Source organism: Marmota flaviventris, chromosome 1 (assembly GCF_047511675.1).
Source record: "Marmota flaviventris isolate mMarFla1 chromosome 1, mMarFla1.hap1, whole genome shotgun sequence".
Classification (NCBI taxonomy): Eukaryota; Metazoa; Chordata; class Mammalia; order Rodentia; family Sciuridae; genus Marmota; species Marmota flaviventris.
Genome location: NC_092498.1, coordinates 211,276,793 through 211,299,780, shown reverse-complemented (window position 1 = coordinate 211,299,780; position 22,988 = coordinate 211,276,793). Strand labels below are relative to the sequence as shown.

General features: G+C 47.9%; 1 protein-coding gene across 1 annotated transcript in view; it reads left to right on the top strand.

Moving 5' to 3' along the window:
* Ldlr (low density lipoprotein receptor) overlaps positions 1-22,988 on the top strand; it is a 40,294-nt gene that overhangs the window by 15,142 nt on the left and 2,164 nt on the right. Inside the window, exons 5-17 of the mRNA XM_027955302.2 lie at positions 4,082-4,204; positions 6,350-6,472; positions 7,317-7,436; positions 7,845-7,970; positions 10,873-11,044; positions 11,129-11,356; positions 14,097-14,215; positions 14,617-14,756; positions 16,099-16,240; positions 16,380-16,532; positions 17,212-17,382; positions 21,155-21,232; positions 22,403-22,560. Of these exons, the coding sequence (XP_027811103.2) occupies positions 4,082-4,204; positions 6,350-6,472; positions 7,317-7,436; positions 7,845-7,970; positions 10,873-11,044; positions 11,129-11,356; positions 14,097-14,215; positions 14,617-14,756; positions 16,099-16,240; positions 16,380-16,532; positions 17,212-17,382; positions 21,155-21,232; positions 22,403-22,560 (1,853 nt within the window). The remainder of the gene's footprint in view (positions 1-4,081; positions 4,205-6,349; positions 6,473-7,316; positions 7,437-7,844; positions 7,971-10,872; positions 11,045-11,128; positions 11,357-14,096; positions 14,216-14,616; positions 14,757-16,098; positions 16,241-16,379; positions 16,533-17,211; positions 17,383-21,154; positions 21,233-22,402; positions 22,561-22,988) is intronic.

Below are 22,988 nucleotides of genomic sequence, written 5' to 3'. Positions count from 1 at the left end.
GGGTGCTTAATAATTTTGAATTCCCCAGCAAGAAAGTTGGTTCTATTTCTTTTTTTTTTCGTTTTGGTGGTACTGGAGGTGACCCAGGGCTTTGCCTGTGGCAGGCGAGCACTTGACCCCGGAGCTCCCTCCCTAGCCCGAGTTTGTTCTGTGCTGCTTCTTGTGGTCATACTGATCCCATTAAGGAGGAAGTAGTCCCCAGAGCAGAATTGTCTTTTATGTTTTTGTGGTACCGGGGATTGACCTGAGGGGCACTTAACCACTGAGCCACATCCCCAGCCCTTTTTTGTATTTTATTTAGAGACAGGCTTTGAGTTGCTTAGCACCTCAATAAGTTGCTGAGGCTGGTTTTGAACTCACAATCCTCCTGCCTTAGCTTCTGAGTTACTGGGATTACAAGTGTGCCCCACGGTGCCCAGCCTTTTTTTATTTTTTTTTTTATTTAAGTTAGGATCTCACTAAGCTTCTGAAATTTCAAAGTTGTAATCCTTCTGCCTTAGCCTCCCAAGTAGCTGGGGTTACAGGCATGCTAATCTTTTTCTGAAAGGGGAGTATGCTAGTTCATGTGGTTTACAAAATACCTGAGGCTGGAAACTTTATAAATGAAAAAGTTTATTTAATGTAGTTCTGGGAACTTAAGGCATTGGCATCAGCTTGGCAGATGGCACAGGGAGTGTGTATAAGAGGGAGAGATTACAGGTGAGGCAGGAAATCAGAGACAAAGAAGAGGCTAGTGATGCGCTCTCACTCTGCACCAAATCTGTTTTTTTTAATATTAATTAATTAATTTTACAGTATTTTAGATGTATTTTGACATATACTACACAAATGGAGCACAGCTTCTCATTCCTCTGGCTGAACAGGGTGCAGAGTTGTTCCAATACTGTAATCATACATGTATATATAGTAATAATGTCTGTCTCTTTCTATCGTCCTTCTCATCCCCACAGCCCCACTCTTCCCCTCCCTCCCCTCTACACAAAGTTTCTTCATTATTTCATATCCCCTCGCCCCACTATGGATCAGCTTCTGCTTCTAATAAGAAGAAAAACATTCTGTTTTAGGGTTTTTTGGGACTGGCTTATTTCACTTAGCATGATATGCTCTAGTTCTGTTTACCTGCAAATGCCTTAATTTCATTTTCTTTAAGGCTGAGTAATATTTCATTGTGTGTATGTACCATATTTTCTTTCTTTCTTTCCTTTTTTTTTTTTTTGTACTTTTTGTATTTTTTAAAAATATATTTTTTAGTTCTAGATAGACACAATACCTTTATTTATCTTTAGGTGGTGCTGAGGAGCAAACCCAGGACCCCATATAAGCTAGGCAAGCACTCTACCACTGAGCCACAACCGTAGACCTGTTTTTGTTTATTTGTTTATTTATATATTTGTTTATTTATATATTTGTTTATTTATTTATTTATTTATGTGGTGCTGAGGATAAAACTCAGTTTTTCATATGGGCTAGGCAAGCACCTTACCACTGAGCCACAACCCCAGCCCCCAACATTTTCTTTTTCCATTTCTCCATTCCTCTGTTGAAGGGCATCTAGGTTGGTTCCATAGTTGAGCTATCGTGAATTGAGCAGCTGTAAACATTGATGTGGCTGTGTCACTGTAGTATGCTGATTTTAAGTTCTTTGGGTATAAACTGAGGAGTGGGACAGCTGGGTCAGATAGTAGTTCCATTCCAAGTATTCTAAGGAATCTCCATACTGCTTTCCATAGTGGTTTATACCCCATCTCTTTTTTGGGGGGGCAGGGGTGCTGGGGATTGAACCCAGGGTCTTGTGAATGCAAGGCAAGCACTCTACCAACTGAGCTACAGCCCCAGCCCTATACCCCAGCTCTTAGAGGTTCCACCACACTGGGTTCAAGCTTCCAGCACAGTAACCTGCAGGAGACAAATCACATGCAGAACACCACAGGAAGCGACCTACAAGTTGCAGTATTATTGACCCAGAAAGAATCCTGGGTTTCAGGTCTGGTTGGTAACAACTAAGTTTTGTGACCTTTGGCTGAGCACTTGACTTCACTATGCACTGGTTGCCCCTGATAGGGTTGGGTAACTGCATCGATCTTTATAGGCTTTGATTAGGTTCCAGGGCCACCAAGTGCAACTTTCTGCAGTGGTAGCAATATCCCAGGACCCTGCATGGCCAGTGTGGCATGTTCACCTGGCGAACAGAATTTTGAACTTTACTGAATTTTGTTTTTTAATATATAAGTTGCTGATATATATAAGTTGCTGATAGACTTTATTTTCCTTATTTATATGTGGTGCTGAGAAACCCAGTGCCTCACACATGCTAGGCAAGCACTCTACCACTGAGCCATAACCCCAGCCCAACTTTACTGAATTTTAAGTAATTAAAGTTAAGTAGCTATACGTGGTCAGTGGTTTGTGTGTTGGAGAGTTCAGATAAAAAACGTGACTCTGGATCTAGCTCAGTGTTTTGGTTCCTTAAACACGTTGGTTAGCTCCACTGTGTATCCAGAAGATTATTTCGTTTTTCTGGGGGTTTTCGTACCTATGCTCAGACACACAGCGGTGTTCAGAGTTAAGCACTGTGTGGGTGTAGCTACGATGTTTGGTTTTGTCGGTGCCGAGCATTGAACCCAGGGCCTTGTGCAGGCTAAACAAGTCCAGAGCTTCACCCCCAGCCCTACACTGGTTTTTAAAGTCACATTTTATAAAATGATCGATAGCATTCTGTGTGATTATTGTAAAACTTGACAGAAACTCATTTGTCCCCCATAATTCATGAGCAGGCTTCCTCCACCCCTCGTTACAGATGGGGAAACCTAGGTATAGAATGGCCATATAACCTTACCCTGAATTCAGACCATAAAAGCCAAAATCTCCTTTTCAGCCATTTCAGCCATCAGGTTTATGTTCTGATATAGGCACATTCAGGCTTGCTTTTTTTTTTTTTCTTAATGCAGAGATATACTGTGAGTTAAAAATGAGAGTTCTGGCTGGGTGCAGTGGCACACACCTGTAATCCCAGCTGCATAGGAGGCTGAGATGGGAGGATCCCAAGTTTGAGGTCAGCCTCAGCAACTTAGCAAGACTGTGTTCCAAAATAAGATAAAGTGCGGGGTGTAGCACAGTAGCAGAGCACTTGCCTAGCATGTGTAAGGCCTCAGGTTGAAACCCCAGTATCTCCCCCCAAAAGTTTAATTTATAAGTTATACAGAGGAAAAGATTAACAACAATAGCTAATAATAGGGTAATTATTATATAGTAGCAAAATTGTCACCATCACCATTCTAGTACTCTGGGAGCATTATTCAGGAAAATAAGGATTAGTTGAATAAGAACATTGCAGTACTGTGACAGTTGATCTGATAACCGAGGTAGCTGTTTAGAGACCATCAGGCTAGTAGCATATACAGCATGGATACACTGGAAAAAAAGATGGCTCACTTCCTGGGCTAGCTACTATGGGATGGCACAAGGCTTCATTGTGATACTCAGGGCACAATTTAAACCTAAAGAATTGTTGATATTTATAATTTTTCCATTAATATATTATATATTTATTTATTAGTACTAATCAGTTATACATGACCGTAGAAAGCCTCTTCTATTCATCGGACACAAATGGAGGAGAATTTTGCACTTCTGTGTGAAGTAGAGTCACACCATTTGTGCAATCATACATGTAACTAGGGTGATGATGTCCGCCTCACTCCACCATCTTTCCTACCCCTTTTCCATCTCCCCCCTCCCCTTTACACCATCCAGAGTTCCTCCAATTTATCCCATGCCCCATCCCCCATATGGATTAGGATCCACTTATCACAGAAAACATTCGGTCCCTGGTTTTTTGAGATGAGCTTCTCTTGCTTAGCATGATATTCTCCAACTCCCTCCATCCATTTACCTGCAGATGCCATAATTTTATTCACAAGTAATATTCCCTTGTGTATGTGTGCCATTGATATTTTGAGACTGCAGTTGAACGTGTGGCTGAAACTGTTGAAAGGAGAACTCTGGACAAAGGCAGAGCACTGTGTTTCATTTTCTCCAGTTGCCCCTCCTTGGAAAATCAGAACATTCTTTTCTTTCTTAGCTGTGGCCACCTGCCGCCCTGATGAATTCCAGTGCTCCGATGGGACCTGCATCCATGGTAGCCGGCAGTGTGACAGGGAGCATGACTGCAAGGACATGAGTGATGAAGTCGGCTGCGTCAATGGTGAGCCGAGCCCTGGTTTCCTGTTAGCATCGTTCAGTGCTTTGCTGTTTGTAAATGTTGGGGGACTGTGGGTCTCAGATGAGGGAAGGCACCCACCTGCTCACTAGCTGTGGGTTGTTGGGCAAGTGGCTTGATCCTCCTTACCCTCACCTCCACTGATCTGGAAAATGTGCATAAGGATAGCTGTGACTTCAAGACCCCCATGCGCACAGACCTCTGTCTCTGAGATCACAGTTGTATATAAGATCCAATTTCAGCTGGCTGCGATGGCGCACGCCTGTCATCCCAGCGGCTCAGGAGGCTGAGGCAGGAGGGTCGTGAGTTCAAAGCCAGCCTCAGCCACTTAGTGAGGCCCCAAGCAACTCAGCAAGACCCTGTCTTTAAATAAAACACAAAATAGGGCTGAGGATGTGGCTCAGTAGCCGAGTGCCCCTGAGTTCAGTCCCCAGTACCCGCCCACCCCCCAAAATAAAAAGATCCAATTTCACTTGTGAAGCCCTTCCCTGTATTCACGAGGTGGCTCTCCTCCTGGAAATGCCCTCAGGAGACAACTGTGTCCTGCACTAGGCTCTGCAGTGTGCCCTGAGCACCATGGAGCAAGACACTGGGTGCCACGTAAGATTCCTCAGTGTGAGATTCTTTTTTTTTTTTTTTTTTAATTTATTTATAGCAAAATACACACCATACATAATTAGCATCTCAGGCTTGTTTTTGTTCTGTTGTGCTGCAGATTGAACGTAGGGCCGTGGCACATGCCAAGCAAGCACGTAGGTATTTCTAACTGTGCAGCTCGGTGACATTAAATACATTCACATTGTTGTGCAGCCATCATCACTGTCCATCTCCAACGCTGTTTTCATCTCGCAAAACTGAAACTCTGTCCCCATTAATCGCTAACTCCCCATCCTCCTCCCCAGTCCCTGGCACCTGCCATTATACTGTCTGTCTCTGTGGGTCTGATGACTTCGTGGACCCCCTGTGAGTGGAATTGTGTAGTAGTTGTCCTTTTGTGACTGGCTTATTTCACTGAGCATGTCTTCAGGGTCCATGTTCTAGTCTGTGTCCAAATTTCTTTTTTAAGGCCAAATAATATTCCATCGATTGTGCTGAGGAATCCTATTACATTCACCCCTTGATGAATCCTTGGGTTGCCTCCATCTTTTGGCTGTGGAATAGTGCTGCTGGGAATGTGGGGGTACACAATCAATGACTTTAACCTGGTGGGGTAGCCACATGGTGGAATATGCTGCCAGGAAATGAGGCTTCAGCTACCAGCATTCACACGGGAGAACCTTACAACCTTACTGTTGGATGAAGAAGCAGTTTGAAGATTATGAGGAATTATTTTATAAGCTTCAAAAACAAACTAAATCATACACCATGTTTTTCCCTGAAGTATTAATGAAGTGGCTGAGAATGCAGCTCAGGAGTTGAGTGTTTACGTGACATGATGAGGCCCTGACCACCAAAAAATAAAAAATAAAAATAAGGAAACGATAAAGCCAAGATTCAGGATTTTTTTCTTTTTTTAGGGCCAAAGGCCGAGGATGTAACTCAAGGCCTTGCATGTGCTAGGCAAGTGCTCTGCCACTGAGCTAAATCCCCAGCCCCAGAATTCAGGATTCCTTTGAAGGCTAGCAGGATGGGTCAAAGCCTGCTAGAATAGTCTCCATTATTTTACCATAAAGCACCAGATAATAAATATTTTTGGCCTTGCAAGGTTCAGAGTTTCTGACACAACTACGCTGTTTCATACTCTGAAAGCAGCCACAGACTTTCTGTAAATGAATGGGTGTGGCTGTGTACCAATAAAACTTTATTTAAATAAACAAGCAGTGGGCCATTGTTGATCCAGGGCCCTCAGTTTAATGACTTCCTGCTCTAGGTGACATTCTCACTTTAGAACTGGGTGTTAGGTTCTCAGTGCTCAGTAACCAATTACTGGGCTGGGTGTAGCTCGGTGGTAGAATACTTCTAGTGGATCTAAGGCCCTGGATTCTGTACCCAGAACTGACAAAAAATTATCATGTTTTACTAACAGATACATTCATATTTATTCTTGTGTAAGTGAATTATTATGCTATAGAGGGTTAAGCAAGCTCCTGCAGCTCAGATGCCCCTGACTGTTCTCTTGGACTCTCATAGTGACACTGTGTGAGGGGCCCAACAAGTTCAAATGCCACAGCGGTGAATGCATCCCCCTGGACAAAGTGTGCAACTCAGCCAGAGACTGCCGGGACTGGTCAGATGAGCCCCTCAAAGAATGCGGTGAGTCCCAGATGTGGGCGTCTTGGGGAGTTTGTGGAGAGCCAAGGTGGGGGAACTAAGGTGGAGGGGACGGGAGGCCCATCCACTATAGCTCTTGGGCTCCTGTGCATCCTTAGCCCCAGGGGAGCTTCCACTCAGGGCAGGAGAGATGGGGCCAAATGGGGCGCAGTAGTACATGCCTAGAATCCCAGCTGCCCAGGAACCCAGGCAGGCGGGTCCCAAGTGCAAGGTCAAGGCCAGCCTGGGCAGCGGAGACCCGCCCCAGCCCCATCGGCCTTTTTTTTGGTGTGGGGAATTGAACCAAGGGGCCCATTCCCACTGAGCCACACCCCGGCCTTTTTTAATTATCATTTTTGAGAGTCACTGAATTTCCCAGGCTGGCCTTGACCTTGCAAAACTGCTGTCTCAGCCTCCTGAGTCCCTGGGATTGCAGACCTGCACCACTGCGCCCTCTGGCCACATGAACCATTTTGAAGTGTATGTTTGGTGGCATTGAATGCATTCACCCAGGTGTGACCACCCACCCTCCCTCCCTAGCACGTTTTTTCATTTTCAAAACCAAACCCCTGTCCTCATTCACCCACCGTCCCCTCCCCAGCACCTGCCTTTCTACTTCCTGTCTCTGTGGATCTCTCAGGAGTGGGATCCTCAGCACCTGGCCTTTGGTGACGCGTTTCCTTCCATCAGCACTCTGTCCCCAGGGCTCACTGTGTTAAACCGAGTGACAGTGCCATCTCAGTGCTCTCACGAGTCAGGCTGTGGCACTCCTCCGCAGTGGCAGGGGTGGGGGAGTGAGAGGCTCGAGGCTCCAGGGTGACCAGTGTGTGTCCTTCCCTCGGCGCAGGGACCAACGAGTGCTTGGACAACAACGGGGGCTGTTCGCACATCTGCAATGACCTCAAGATCGGCCACGAGTGCCTGTGCCCCGATGGCTTCCGGCTCGTGGACCAGCGCAGATGCGAAGGTGATTGCCGAGCAGGGCCGAGCTCTGGGCCTCCTCAGCCTTGTGCCCACCAAGTGCTCTGCCTCAGTCTCCCTGTCTGTGAAATGGGTGGGACGGCAGTCCCCAGCTGCTGGGCGGACACTCTGTGGGTGGAACCCTGGGCACAGACTGACCGTCAGTAACCGTTCGACTCCTCGGAGGAGCTTCCCTCCGGGCTTCACCGTTAGGAAATCTCTGCTGACGTAACTCGGCCCTCTGACCTGGGCCCCTGAAGTGAACGGTGAGGTCGGGTCACTTTGGGAGATGACAGTCACTTTTTTCTTTCCCAGGTCGGATGGGTTGTTTCTTAGCTGCCTCTGGGGTGCTGGTTCCATCCCTCCATCTGCCACCCTCAAAGGTGACACCTCATGTGTCTCTGTCTCCACTCAGATATCGACGAGTGTCAGGACCCTGCCACCTGCAGTCAGCTCTGTGTGAACCTGGAGGGTAGCTACAAGTGCAAGTGCGAGGAGGGCTTCCAGATGGACCCCCGCACCCAGACCTGCAAGGCCACCGGTGAGCACGGAGGCCGCGCTGGGGCGGCATTTCCTCACCTGAACTTTGCACAGGGTAAAATCAGCAGGGACCTCTGGCAGGTGGGACTCGGGCTTGCCAGGAACCTGCCACGTGTTACCAGGGGACAGCATGCAGGACCCAGCCCTGCCAGCTTAATAGGAACCAGTGCTCAGCTTCCAGGACAAGTTAGGGATGGATTTCAGGGGGCAAAGGGTGGAAAGCCATGGCATGAACTGCCCACGCCCCCTCCAGCTGTTCTTTTGTGGAGGACTGAACTCAGGGGTGCTTTGTCACTGAGTCACATTCCCAGCTCTTTTTATTTTTATGTTGAGACAAGGTCTCACTTATTTACTTAAGGCCTTGCCACGTTGCTGAGGCTGGCCTCAAGCCTGTGACCCTCGTGCCTCAGCCTCCTGAGTCACTGGGATTATAGGTGTGCACCACATGCCTGCCTGGCTCCTGCTCTTTTTTTTTTTTTTTTCAATATTTATATCTTAGTTGTAGTTGGACACAATACTTTTATTTTATTTATTTATTTTTATGCTGTGCTGAGGATCAAACCCAGGGCCTCGCATATGCTAGGTGAGCTTCTCTATCGCTGAGCCCCAGCCCCAGCCCTCCAGCTGTTTTTTGTTTTTTTTGAGAATTTTTTAATATTTATTTTTTAGTTTTCGGCGGACACAACATCTTTGTTTTTTGTATGTGGTGCTGAGGATCGAACCCGGGCCGCACGCATGCCAGGCGAGCGCGCTACCGCTTGAGCCACATCCCCAGCCCTCCAGCTGTTTTTAATAACTAAAAGAATGTATCTCAAGGAAACAAAATTTATTTAAAACAAAGACCAAAACAGAATAGCACATCATGGAACAAAATGGTAGAAACCAAGTCATCTCTCTGTATCTGTGGAGGACTGATTGGGTCCAAGACCCCCTGCAGCTACCAAAATCCATGGAAGTTCAAGGCCCTTATGAACTAACTGTTATAATGTTTGCATAGAACCTGCACATCCCACAGAGACTTGAAATTATCTCTAGATGACTTAGAATACCTAATACAATGTTAGTGCTGTGTGTGTGTTTATTCCACTGTTTTGTTTAGGGAATGAGATAAAAAATAATAATAATAATTTGCGTTTGGTATAGAGGCGTTTTCACCCCAAATGTTTTCAATCTACAATTGGTTGAACCTGAAGATGCAGAATCCACTCCTACAAAAGGAGCACTGTAATTGGATTTCCTTTCCATCTTTTTTTTTTTTTAATTGTTGATGGACCTTTATTTATTTAGTAATTTTTATATGGTGCTGAGAATCGAACGCAGTGCTTCGCCCATGCTAGGCAAGCACTCTACCAATGAGCCACAACCTCAACTCTCTTTTCCATCTTGAAGTTTGGGTTATAATCACTGCTGCGTGTCCATTCTTAGAATCCCCTTCATCCAGGGATCCCTTGCTTGCACGTGCAAGTGTCCTGAGGGAGTTGAGTTGTCTGCACATGCAAAGGCCCTTTGCTTCATGCTCTGTTCTAGCAATCTAATTACAAGGAGGCTGGATTTTGCAGAAATAACAGCCAGGCTCAGTGACACAGACCTGTAATCCCTTAGACTTGGGAGGCTGATGCAGGAGGATCGCCAGTTTGAGGCCAGTCTCAATGATTTAGCAAGACCCTGTCCAAAAAAAAATTTTTGGAAAAAAAAGAGACCATCAAATAAAATTTGAAAAAATTTTAAATTTAAAGAAAAACGTATAAAACATTGGGCTAGGGATGCGGCTCAGGGACAGAACACCTGCCTAGCATGCATGAGGCCCTGGACTCTGTCCCCAGCACTGGGGAATAAAAGGGGAAAAAATTATTAAAAAATGAATTAAAAAGAAAGGCTGGGGGTAAAACTCGGTGGTAGTGCACCCCTGGTTTTAATTCCCAGTATTAGGGAGAAAATAAGAAAAACTTTTTACGGGCTGCCTCTGTCTACCCCAGGGCCTTCACTGGCATATTAGTTGCTGCTATCACGTGTTTCCTTGGCTCTCGGCCTCAGTACCTCCCATGTGTTTCCTGGTTCTGCTGGGGTGGGGGGATGATGTAGTTCCTCCCACAAAATCCCTCAGGATTGGAGGTTGTGCTTTGAACTCCATTGTGATGTTAGCATTTTACAAAGATTTCAGTGGAGTTGAAGTAGAGACTTGGGAAGGGCTGTCTTGAGAAGTCCAGTTGCAAGATATAGTTCGTTTGTTGGTGAATATTGGTGTCACGGTTAGGGCACAGCTCCCAGAATTGGGCAGACCTGGGTTTGAATCCTGGCTCAGTCCCCCGCTAGGTATGTGATCTTGGGCAAATCACTTTCCCTCTCTGAGCCTCAATCTTCTCATCTGTAAAGAGAAATTAACTAAAACCTGCTTCACAGGAATATAAGGATTCCATTAAAAAACCTAGTAAACATTAGGCAAGGTCATTACTTTTTTTTTTTTTTTTCAATGTGCCAGCGATGGGACCCAGGGTGTCTATGGGCAAAGGCATGAATGGGTGAGGTCCTGTGAGCAGGCTCAGGATTCACAAGTGTGAATCATTTCCATGCAATCTGGGGCCTGGCACTGTCTTAAGCTGCCTGGTTCCTGGCTGTGGAGTGACTAGGGCAGGCAGAGAGGCCTTAGATGTCAGGGTTCCCATCGCCGAGGTGATGGCGATGTGGGCTCACTTTGGCCCCAAAGTGAGTCATTTCCTATTTCTAGGAGTTGGCTACCCCTGGGTGGGGCCTTCCCTGCAGGGTGACCGAGACCACAGGTGTGACTTGGCTAGTACACGGGGATTTCCACCCTGCTACTCTGGGTGTGCCTCTCCGATCCAGCCACACCCTGCAGAGGGACAAGTGGGGTCTCTCACCACCCTGACCGCCCTGCCCTTCCCCAGGCTCCATCGCCTACCTCTTCTTCACCAACCGCCACGAGGTGAGGAAGATGACCCTGGACCGCAGCGAGTACACCAGCCTCATCCCAAACCTCAAGAACGTGGTTGCCCTAGACACCGAGGTGGCCAGCAACAGAATCTATTGGTCTGACCTGTCCCAAAGAAAGATCTACAGGTGAGCCTCGGCCCCTCCGGCCTGCCTGACCCCCAGGTGAGGAGGGGCCCCTGGCCCTGACGGTCTGCCCTCCTCCTGTCTTAGCACCCAGATTGACAGAGCCCCCAGCTTGTCCACCTATGACACCGTCATCGGCAGTGACCTCCATGCTCCTGATGGGCTGGCTGTGGACTGGATCCACAGCAACATCTACTGGACCGATTCTGTCCTGGGCACCGTGTCCGTGGCCGACACTAAGGGCATGAAGAGGAGAACACTGTTCCAGGAGATCGGCTCCAAGCCGAGGGCCATCGTGGTGGATCCCGTCCACGGGTGCGTGCTTACAAAGGTGGGGGGGTGCAGGGGAATGAAGGGTGAACGTGCAGGCCGCAGAGCTGTTTAGGCCGCTGTTTAGGCAGTGTTTGCACTTGAGAGAAGTATGGGGTTGTCCTACGCTGTGGACAGGAGGTGGAATCAGGGCCTCTAGTTGTCTGTAAAGAAACAGGTCCAGGCACAGGGGTGCGTGCCTGTGATTCCAGCTACTCAGGAGGCTGAGGCAGGAAGGTGCAAGTTCAGGGCAGTCTCAGTAATTTAATGAGACCCCCATCTCAAAATAAAATTTAAAAGGCTGGGGCTGCAGCTCAACAGTAGAGCCTTACTTAGCATCTGCGAGGCCCTGGGTTCCATCCCAGGAACCGCAAACAAAGAGAAAGAAAGAAAATTAAGTGAGAAATTAAAAAACGAATTTGCTTAAGTATTTGGTGTCAATCTCCTGGGCCAGGATAAGGTTAGAGAGGGAAGACACGAAGGTCCTTCTTTAAGTCGGTTTGGGCAGCCCTGTGTTTGCGAAGCTCTGGCAAAGGGTGGCTGGGCGAAGGTCACTACCCTGTGAAGACCAGGAGCCCGTGGCTGACTCAGCACCTCAGCCACTGACCAGTGTCCCCTGGCAGGAGGCATTGCCCCTGTCCCCTGCCCACTGCATATTCTGCCCAGTAGGCTCCCTCTGCCACCTGGCATGTGACAGGACTCATTTCACAATTGCAGTGGTGTGTTGGTGATCTGGGTGGCACCCATCCTGGCACCACAATTGGAAGTGGGGGTACATTTGGCCCAGTGCAGAGGATGTGGGAGAAGGTTCACTTAGCTGTCCTCACGTGGCATCTGCAAGGGCAGGTCAGAGAGTGGCTGGGCGGGCAGAGCCTGTGGGTGAGGGCAGAGTCAGGCTGGGCCTGGATCCACCCACAAGAAAACATGCCCAGGGGTGTGGGCACCTGTTGGATGGAGGGGCGAGGCCACCTGGGTTTGGCCACACAATCTACAGGAAAGAAGGAGAGAGCATGCCAGTCCCACTGCACTCAGGCACGAGTAGTGTGCAGACGTGTGTGTACGTAGTGCCCGCTTATCCTCAGGTGGTTCATTCCAGGACCCCCGTGGATGACAAACCATGCTCAGTACTGACCCCTCTCTTTTCCTGGACATACACATCTGTGATGAAGTTCAAATTTCAAATTAGGCACAGAGAGATAAATAAACTAATAAATAATAATAAGATAATTAGAACAATGTACTATAATAAACTTTTGTGAATGAATGCATCCTTTTTGCAGTGATATGAGATGATAAAATTCCTGTGTGAAGGACCTGGGGTTGTAGCTCAGTGGTAGAGAGCTTACCGTGCATGGTGAGACACTGGGTTCGATCCTCAACACCACATAAAACTAATAAATAAAATAAGGTTTTAAAAATTCCTATGTGGGGACTGGGGCTGTGGCTCAGTGGTAGAGTACTTGCCTAGCATGTGTGAGGCACTGGGTTCGATCCTCAACACCAAATAAAATAAAGGCATCTACAACTACAAAAAAAATTTTTTTTTTTTTAATTCCTATGTGAAGAGATAGGTGAATAATGTAGGGATTGTGACATGGCATTAGGCCACTGTGTAAAGGTTACTTACACAAACACTGACACCTTAATAGTTGATTTGATAATGAGACAGCTACCAAGGGACTAACGGGTGGGTAGTATATACACTATGGACACAATAAACAAAAAGACAATTCATGTCTCCAGCAGGACAGGGCATGATGGTTTGAGATTTCATCACCTTACTCATAAAAATCATAGGAATTGTTTCTTTCTGGATTTTTCTATTTAATATTTTTAGACCATCATTGACTACAGAAAGCACAAACATGGATAAGGGGGAACAGCTATATTTTGCTCTCTTGTTTCTTTTTACTCAAATTATGCATTTCATTCTCTACTAGCTATGCAGTTCCCATGTCTGAGATCCTTCCTGTGAAACGTGGTTTATTCACTGGATAGGCCATGTTTTTCTGTGGGTTTAATTTGTAGAAGTTGGACAACATGTCAAAGTATATGTGCACAGAGAGCATTAAAAAAAAAAAAAAAATTGCCTGGCCTGGTGGCCCATGCCTGTAATCCCAGTATCTCAGGAGGCAGAAGCAGGAAGATCACAAGTTCAAAGCCATCCTCAGCAAAAGTGAGGCACTAAATAACTCAGTGAGACCCTGTCTCTAAATAAAATACAAAATAGGGCTGGGGATGTGGCTCAGTGGTCGAGTGCCCCTGAGTTTAATTCCTGGTAACAAAAAAATAAAAATAAATTATGTTATGTAAATTTTACCACAATTTAAAAGTTAAAAGAATATTTAAAAGGCAAATAAAATATTATGAATTGAGGTGCATATTCCAGAGCCCCCTCCCTGATTTTAGCATCAGAATCTCCTGAAACTACAGAATTTTTTTATTTTGTTGTTTTTTGCCTTTTTTTTTTTTTTTTTTTTTTTTTAAGCAGTTCTGGGGATGGAAACCAAGGCCTAATGAGGCTAGGAGAGGGCTCCACCACTGAGCCACACCCCAGCCCACACAAACACTCTAAAGTCCCTCCTGGCCATTTTGGGAGGAAAAAAGAAAAAGAAAAGAATCTGGAGTCCCCAGTGGGGCCTTATCCGGAGCCTTGGCTCCACTTAGGCAGACTCTCGCCTTCAGTGTTGGCAGGAACCTGTCCTGAGGAGCATCCTCATCTCTGTTTTCCCTGTTGTCCCCCCAGCTTTATGTACTGGACAGACTGGGGCACCCCTGCCAAGATCAAGAAAGGGGGCCTGAATGGTGTGGATGTCTACTCGCTGGTGACAGAAGACATCCAGTGGCCTAACGGCATCACACTGGGTACGTTGAAGGGATGCTTGGCCCCACCAGAGTCGGACCCCATCTGGGGGACACAGTAGTGGCCAGTTGCTCCCACACAAGCCCACCAGCTCCCTGGGGTTTAACCCACAGTTTTCCCTCCTCCTGACCCGGGATGTCAGCATGTGCCATGAGGCACTGGGGCGAAAGCCAGTGCCTTCAGGCTCATGTGGTTGGGGCTGCTTCTCTGGGAGCTTCTTTTCTACTATTTCTATGGGGGTTTCTTCTAGGGGGAGCAGAGTGGCCCAATTCCAAGGCTGCACCCTCCACCCAAAAATGGACAGTGCCCTGGAATTTTCTGGCCTATCTGATGATCCTCTCATTCTTGCTGCTGGTACCGAGTATCTGTATGTGACCGCCCCTTGTCCATCTGTGCATTCCAGATCTCTCCAATGGCCGCCTCTATTGGGTAGACTCCAAACTCCACTCAATCTCTAGCATTGATGTCAATGGGGGAAACCGGAAGACCATCCTGGAGGACGAGAAGCGGCTGGCCCACCCCTTCTCCTTGGCCATCTTTGAGGTGAGACCTGGAAGGAATTCACAGCTTATTTTTCATTGATTTAACTGTCGGAGGTTTAAGCGTGTGGGTAATGGTGGGCACGCCTTGTCTAGTTCCTCCAAGCCAAGACTAACTAGGAAAGCTGCTCTTGACCAAGGAGAGGTCTTAGAACTGAAGATACGTCCGTTTTCTTCTCAACAAATGCGAGAATGGGGACAGGTCAGGTTCCTAATAGAGCCTTAGAGGGGAAACCTGCTCTAAAGAAATGAAATGATGCTTTATTTGTACCCCCACGTTCATAGTGGCATTATTCACAATAGACACAAGGAGGAAGCAGGCCGGGTATCCACTGGTGAGTACATGAGCACAGTGCTACCCATGCTCACAGCCTTCAAAGGAAGGAAATCTTGCTGGGCATGGTGGTGCACATCTATAAGCTCAGCGGCTTGGGAGGCTGAGGCAGGAAGATCGCGAGTTCAAAGCCAGCCTCAGCAAAAGCGAGGGGCTAAGCAACTCAGTGAGACCCTGTCTCTAAAATAAATACAGAATAGGGCTGGGGATGTGGCTCAGTGGTTGAGTGCCCCTGAGTTCAATCCCCAGTATCCAAAAAAAAAAAAAAAAGGAAGGAAATTTTGATACATACTCCATTGGGGAGGAGCCTTGAGGACATCATGCTCAGTGAAATAATCCCGTTGTCCACTGATAGCAGGGAGCTAAAATAAGCAAATTCACAGAGACAGGCAGTAGAGTGGTGGGTGCCAGAGACTGGGAGTGGGGATTAGAAATCTTAATGGGGACAGAGTTTGAGTTTGATGAAAGTTCAAGAGATGGATGCAGTGTTGGTTTTACAATGAATGTGCTTAACACTGGTGAATTTTACACTTAAAAATAGTGTTGATGAGCTGGGCGTGGTGGTGCACACCTATAAGTCCAGTGGCTTGGGAGGCTGAGGCAGGAGGATCGCGAGTTCAAAGCCAGCCTCAGCAACTTAGCAAGGTGCTAAGCAACTCAGTGAGACCCTGTCTCTAAATAACATACAAAATAAGGCTGAGGATGTGGCTCAGTGGCTGAGTGCCCCTGAATTTAATCCCTGGTTTCCCCCACCCCCAAAAAATAGTGGCAATGAGGATCAGGGTGCAGCCACATGGAAGAGCATATGTTTAGCATGCACGATGCTAGCCCTGGGTGCTACCTAGCATCGTCCCCCGAGGAAAGCCTAAAATGGAAATGTGTTTTGCCATGATTGATGCTGTGACCTAGTATTGCTTCTTCCCCCAAAAGCCCCAGAAGTTAAGAGGGAGCGGAGGTCTGTGTCCTGTCCCAGTGGCTAATGGGATGGATCATCTTCCTTACCTTCGTACAGGACAAGGTATTCTGGACTGACATCATGAACGAAGCCATCTTCAGCGCCAATCGCCTCACAGGCTTGGATATTGACTTAGTGGCGGAAAACCTGCTGTCCCCCGAGGACATTGTCCTGTTCCACAACGTCACACAGCCCAGAGGTAATGATGGGCAGGCTGCACACCACCGACCCCCACCCCTGAGAAAGACATTTCCCTGCTAGTGCCCTGGAATTTTCTAGACCTTTCTGGTCTCTGATGGTATCTCATTCTCCCCTCATCTTTTTTTCTTCTTCCCCAGGTGTGAACTGGTGTGAGAGGACAACCCTCCCCAATGGTGGCTGCCAGTACCTGTGTCTGCCAGCCCCACAAATCAACCCCCACTCCCCCAAGTTCACCTGTGTCTGCCCAGATGGTATGCTGCTCGCCAGGGACATGAGGAGCTGCCTCTCAGGTAGGCATGGTTCTTCCAAGCCTTGCTCTGCTCATCTGGGCTCTGGGAGAACAGGGCATCCTAGGTCACGAAATGTGGCTTAGTTCTGGAAGCTGGGAAGTCCCAGAGCAGGGGTGAGGGACTTCTTGCTGCATCATAACATGTGGGGCGTCACACAGTGAGACAGAGGTCACACTGTGACAGTGTGCTCAGCTTTCTGGCCCTTTTTTTTGTGTGTGTGGTACTGGGGATTGAACCCAGGCTCTAACACTAAGCCACATCCCCGCCCCCAATTCTTCCTCTTCTTATAAAGGCACCAGTGTCATGGGGAGGTCCCTCTGGTGTCGGGGGGTGTCCCACCCTCATGACCTCATCTAATCCTACTCACCTCCCGAAGGCCTCATCTCCAAATCCAGTTAACATACGAATTCTGGAGTGAAGTTCCCAACATACAAATTGGGGGGACACAGTGAAACCACAGCAGGGGCCGAGGTGTCCGTAGCAACTCCCACCTACAAACACCTGCAAACCTAGTGTCCCACTAATAGTGCTGGAAGAACAGCACAGACAGCGATGGGTGTTTACATCCCGTGCGTTGGTGGCTGATGGCACTCGCTGCCTACTCGTCATGAGGACCACAAAGCCATCGGAGTGGTGCTCAGGCACGTGGCACTCAGGAAATGCCTATGTCTTCCCGCAGAGGCGGAGCCTGTAGTGACCACCCTGGGGCCGTCCACCGTCAGGCCCAGGGTCAGCTCCACAGCCAGGAGGCCCAAGCCCACAGACCACCGACCTGCTTCCAGCGCCCCCTGGCGGCCTGCGGCTGTTCCTGGGCTCACCACCGTGGAGTCGGCGACCATGTCCCACCAAGGTAAAGGCTGCGCCCACCCTGACTCCCACTGTGGTGAGGAGGATTCAGATGGGCCCCTTCAGTGGCTGCAAGCGACTTGGTGAAGAAACGGAGTGAGGGTGGAGTCCTGGCCCCGAAAGGACATCCCTAATTTGGGCTGTATGTCCAGGATTGCCCCTGGGTTCCATCCCCAGTACTACAAAAAAAAACAAAAAACAACTCAGAAATCCAATAACAGTTTAATGCAGAGTTTTTTGGTGCTGAGGTTTGAACCAAGGTCTCACACATGCTAGGCAAGGCCTTTTGTTTAGTTTTTAATTTTATTTTATTATTATTATGTTTTTAATTTTTTATTTTATTTTTTTACCTTTATTTTTATTTATTTTTATGTGGTGCTGAGGATCGAATCCAGGGCCTCGCACGTGCTAGATGAGTGCTCTACTGCTGAGCCACAACCCCAGCCCTTATTATTATTATTTTTAATTATTATTATTATTTTTTAGTTTTTGATGGACCTTTATTTATTTATTTATATGTGGTGCTGAGGATCAAGCCCAGTGCCTCACACATGCTAGGCAAGTGGTGTACCACTGAGGCACACCCCCAGTCTTTTTTTATTTTTGTTTTGAGACAGGGTCTTACTAAGATGCCGAGGCTGGCCTTGAATTTGTGAGCCCCCTGCCTCAGCCTCCCAAACCACTGGGATTGTAGGTATATGTCATGTCCTTTTGTTGATTTACGTTGCGGGGGGGATGGAACCTCAGGCATACTGAACGCATTTTATCACTGAGATCCATCCCAGCTCCCAGATCTTGTCTTCTGGAAAATTTGGATGATTTTTATTCATCATGGAGTTTTTGCAGCCATTATGGTATTTAAAAATAACATTAAAATAATATTGCAGCTGGGTGCTGTGATGCATACCTGTAATCCCAGCGGCTTGGGAGGCTGAGGCAGGAGGATCATGAGTTCAAAGCCAGCCTCAGCAAAGGCAAGGCACTAAGCAACTCAGTGAGACCCTGTCTCTAAATAAAATACAAAATAGGGCTGAGGATGTGGCTCAGTGGTAGAGTGCCCCTGAGTTCAAGCCCCAGTACCCCCCAAAAAAACAGTATTGCATTATAGTTGGCCCTCTATGCTACATCTACATTTTCAGATTCAATGTAAAATACAGATTGAAAATGTTTGGAAAAAATAATTACATCTGTACTGACCATATATGGATATTTTCCTTGTCATTAGTCCCTAATGATACAGTATAAAAATGGTTTAGAGGGCTGGGGCTATAGCTCAGTTGGTGGAGTGCTTGCCTTTCATGCACAAGGCCCTGGGTTTGATCCCCAGCACCAATAACAGTTACATTGTATCAGGTATTGTAAGTCATCTAGGTATGCCTTAAAGTCCACAGGAGGATGTGCCCAGGTGACATGCAAATAACACCTTATTTTATATAAGGTGCTAGAGCATCTTTGCGTTTTGGTGTCTGCAGAGGGGATGGGGTAAACCTGGAACCAACTTCCATTGATGCTGTACTGAGCTTTTTGGCTCCACCTTCCATTTTGTGGCTGTGGCCAGAGCCTGGCTGTCCTCACCCAACCCAGTGTTGGAACCCAGCTGGTCAGGGAATTAATCAGTAGCTCATCCATTTATCCACCAGGGGGTGCCCACCCATCATCAGCTGCAGAGAAACGGAACTCTTGACTCAGAGCAGGAAAAAAAAAAAGCACATCAGCAAGTTTCAGATCTTTTTTTTTTTTAAATTTCCTTTCACAGTAGCTGAAGGCTTTGTTCAGCCATTAAGGAAATAAAACGGGAACTCCTGTGCCTGAGGGAGAACAGGAAACCTTTTTGCTTCGTGGAGAGGGGAACTCCTAGAAAATACCCCCTCAAGCCTGGTGCAGTGACGCATCTGTGTAATCTCAGCCAGATGAGAGGGAGGTTTGCAAGCCCAAGCCCAGCCTGGGCAACTTTGCAAGACTTGGTCTCGAATTTAAAAAGGGCGGTGGATGTGGTAGAGTACCCCTGGTTTAAATCCATGGTCCCAGGGTGGGCGGTGGGAGGAAACTTCCACCAATAACCTCACCGAACATTAAGAATCCATCAGTGGATTTAGGACCCTCTGCCATCTCAGAGATGTTTCATCAATGTGAAGCTAAAGCAAGCTTTCTACCTCTGAGGTGAACCTCTCGCTCCTAGAAGACACTTCTCTTCTTTTTTTTTTTTTTGGCGGTGCTGGGGATTGAACTCAGGGCTCACACATGCTAGGCAAGCACTTTACTACTGAGCCACATCCCCAGCCCCTAGAATTTTACTTGATCTGATTCTTTTTTTTTTTTTTTAGAGAGTGGGGGAGAGAGAGAGAGAGAGAGAGAATTTTTTTTAATATTTATTTTTTAGTTCTCGGCGGACACAACATCTTTGTTTGTATGTGGTGCTGAGGATTGAACCCGGGCCGCATGCATGCCAGGCGAGTGCACTATCGCTGAGCCACAGCCCCAGCCCTTGACCTGATTCTTTACAACCCGAATTTTACTCAACCTGTTCTTTCACTATATCGTCATGTTCTACATTTGTGGATTCCACCAACTGCAGATTGAAAACTTTTGAATCTCAAGATGTTGGGTGTGGTTGTGCACACCTGCAGTCCCAACGCCTGGGGAAGCTGAGGCAGAGCATCACAAGTTTGAAGCCAGCCTGGGCAACTTAGAGATCTTGTTTCAATAATGAAAAATAAAAATGACTCAGTGGTAAAGTACCTCTGGGTTCAACGCCCAGTTCAACAACAACAACAACAAAAATTTTAAATTGTATCTGCCAGGCACGGTGGCACACACCTATAATCCCAGCCACTTGAGAGACTTAGGCAGGGAGATTGCAAGTTGGAGGCCAGCCTCTGCAATTTAGTGAGGGCTTTGGCAACTTAGTGAGACCTTGTTTCAAAATAAAACATGAAAAGGGCTGGGGATGAGGCTAAGTGGTAAAGCACCTCTGGGTTCAATCTATTGAGCACATACAGACTATGCTTTTCCTCATCATTATTCTCTAAACAATAGAGGACAGCAACTGTGTACAGGAGTATTTTCATTGTATCAGGAATTACATTGTCCCTTGAGATGATGTAAAATACATGGGAGGTATATGCTATATCAAAGTGTCTACATCTATTCTTCTGCCGTGTATAACTAATTAGAACAAATAAATTAGGGCTGGGGCTGTAGCTCAGTGGCAGAGCGCTTGCCTAGCATGTGTGAGGCAGTGGGTTTGATCCTCAGCACCGCATAAAAATAAACAAATACAATAAAGGCATGATGTCCGTCTACAACTACAAAGAAACATTTTTAATTAAAAAATAATAAAATTCATGGGAGAGTGTGCATATGTTCTAGGCAAACACTACTCCTTTTTAAAAAAAAAATATTTTTTGTTATAAATAAATGCAATATCTTTATTTTATGTGGTGCTGAGGTTGGAACCCACTGCCTCACACAGCTAGGCAAGCGCTATACTGCTGAGCTGCAGCCCAAGCCCAACTACGCCCTTTCCTATAAGGGAGTTGGGCATCTGTGAATTTTGGTGTTTGTAGAGGTTTCTGGAACCACCCCCTGTGGGTGCTGAGGGCAGCTGTGCTCATGAGTAAGCCAGCATGGCCTGACTTGAACTTGGGAGGACCTCCATGTTCCCTTGAACTTGAACAGGCTGATGGGATGTGTCAGCCATTCCTTTGCATGACCACTGGCTCTGCTATGTGATGCCTTTCGTATCTGGGCCTCACTGTGTCCCTTCTCCCCCGCAGTCCTGGCTGAAGTTGCCGACAGAGGGAAGGAGGAGAAGCCTCGGAGCGTGGGGGCTCTGTCCATCGTCCTCCCCATTGGTAAGCATGGCCCAGCACAAGTCCCCTGTGACCCCACGCTCAGCCTGCTGGGCCCCCCACCTCCCTCAAGCATGGAGCAGCCCACCATGTGGCCTGTTCACCACCTTGACCACTGGCTATCACCTGCTTCCTCTAAACCCAGCCACAGCCCCAGCTTCATTCATCTAACCAATATAATTAAGCACCGACTGTGTACTGAGCCCACTTCCAGACCTGTACTGGGGACAGAACCAGGAAGCGACGTCTTACCCCTTGGGACTGCCAAGGGGCACAGTCAGGCAGCCGAGGTGCCAGCTAGGGAGAGGGCAGCCTGGGTAGGTGCTCCCAGGGGGCCTCAAGCACACCTGAGGATTCCGCTGTGCCAATGCGGGCGTTTGCAGGTGACCTAACACTGTCCCTCTCGCCCCTGCTAATAACAGTGCAGTGACCTTTCTTTTTCTGAGGAAATCCTGTTGAGGGGGCCCTAGCACACTTGCAGAGACCCATGGCCTGAATTTTGGTGCCCAGTTGTGGGTTGACAGACATGGCAGGTCGGACCCTCCAGACTGGGGGTAACACCCACCTGGGGGTCTTCCCAGCAGAGCCCAGGCCTCTAGAATCATAAAATCCAGGCAGAGTGAGCCTTTGCCTGTCCCCTGGATCCACTGTGGTTGGCACTGTGGGACCCAGGGGCAAAGGCAGGGTTGCCGGGGCTGCCCCGTTCAGAGAGCAAGGAGCTAAGCACCTCCCAGCACTGGCTGTGCAAGAGACAAAGAGCCCCCTGCCCCCCTCACCGACTGAGGCCAAATGAAGTGGCCAGGTCAGGCACAGCTCAGCCTGACGTGCTTGAGGCTCTGCATTCCACTCATCTCTGCAAAAAAGAAGAGTGAATTGTGGCCCCATATGCAGAGGAAAATCCCATTTCTAAAAAAGCAGTTCCCCAGTGTGCAGTTAATCGCGGAAGAATCGAGGACAAGCAGCTACCTCTGGCTCGAGGCTCATCCAGTGGCGTCAAGTAGACCTCCGTCCTGTCTGTGGAGGGTTTCCCTTTGAACAACGAGAGAGGGCTGCTTTGCATTCAGAACAAAATCACTATCAGGCCCGAGGCCTGGGATAGGTGTTGTCAGTGCCACTAAGCAGGTCCCAGTCTCAGGGCCAGCCACGTGACAGGGCCACTCTCCCCTCCCACAGTGCTGCTTGTCCTCCTCTGCTTTGGGGCCTTCCTCGTCTGGAAGAACTGGCGGCTGAAAAACATCAACAGCATCAACTTTGACAACCCCGTGTACCAGAAGACCACGGAGGACCAGGTCCACATTTGCCGCAGCCAGGACGGCTACACCTACCCCTCGGTAAGAGGCTTAGGGAGGCCGGAGCCTGGGGCCCCCGCCAGCCCTTGGCAAAAGGTCCTCGAGGGCCAAGGCAGGCCCAGGGTAGACTCTTCTGTCCATGTGCCCACTCAAGCCTACCAAGCATTGGGCCTTCCCCTCAGAGTGCTGAGTTTCTTGACTGGGAGTGAGAGGGACATCGGATGAGCAAATAGAGGAGTCAGCTGGTGGTAGAGAAAAAGAAAGTCAAGGGCCAGGGTGCAGCTCAGTGGAAGAGGACTTGCCTACCAGGTGCAAGGCCAGAGGATGGCAGAGAAGGGTTTTGAGGGGTTGGGAGCAAGGGGATGTGATTTTAGATGAAGTAATCCAAAGCAAGCTTCTCTGAGTGAGTGGGGAATGTGCAGAATGCAAAAGTGGTCAGTGCAACAGCCCTGAGGTAGGACAGTGCCTAT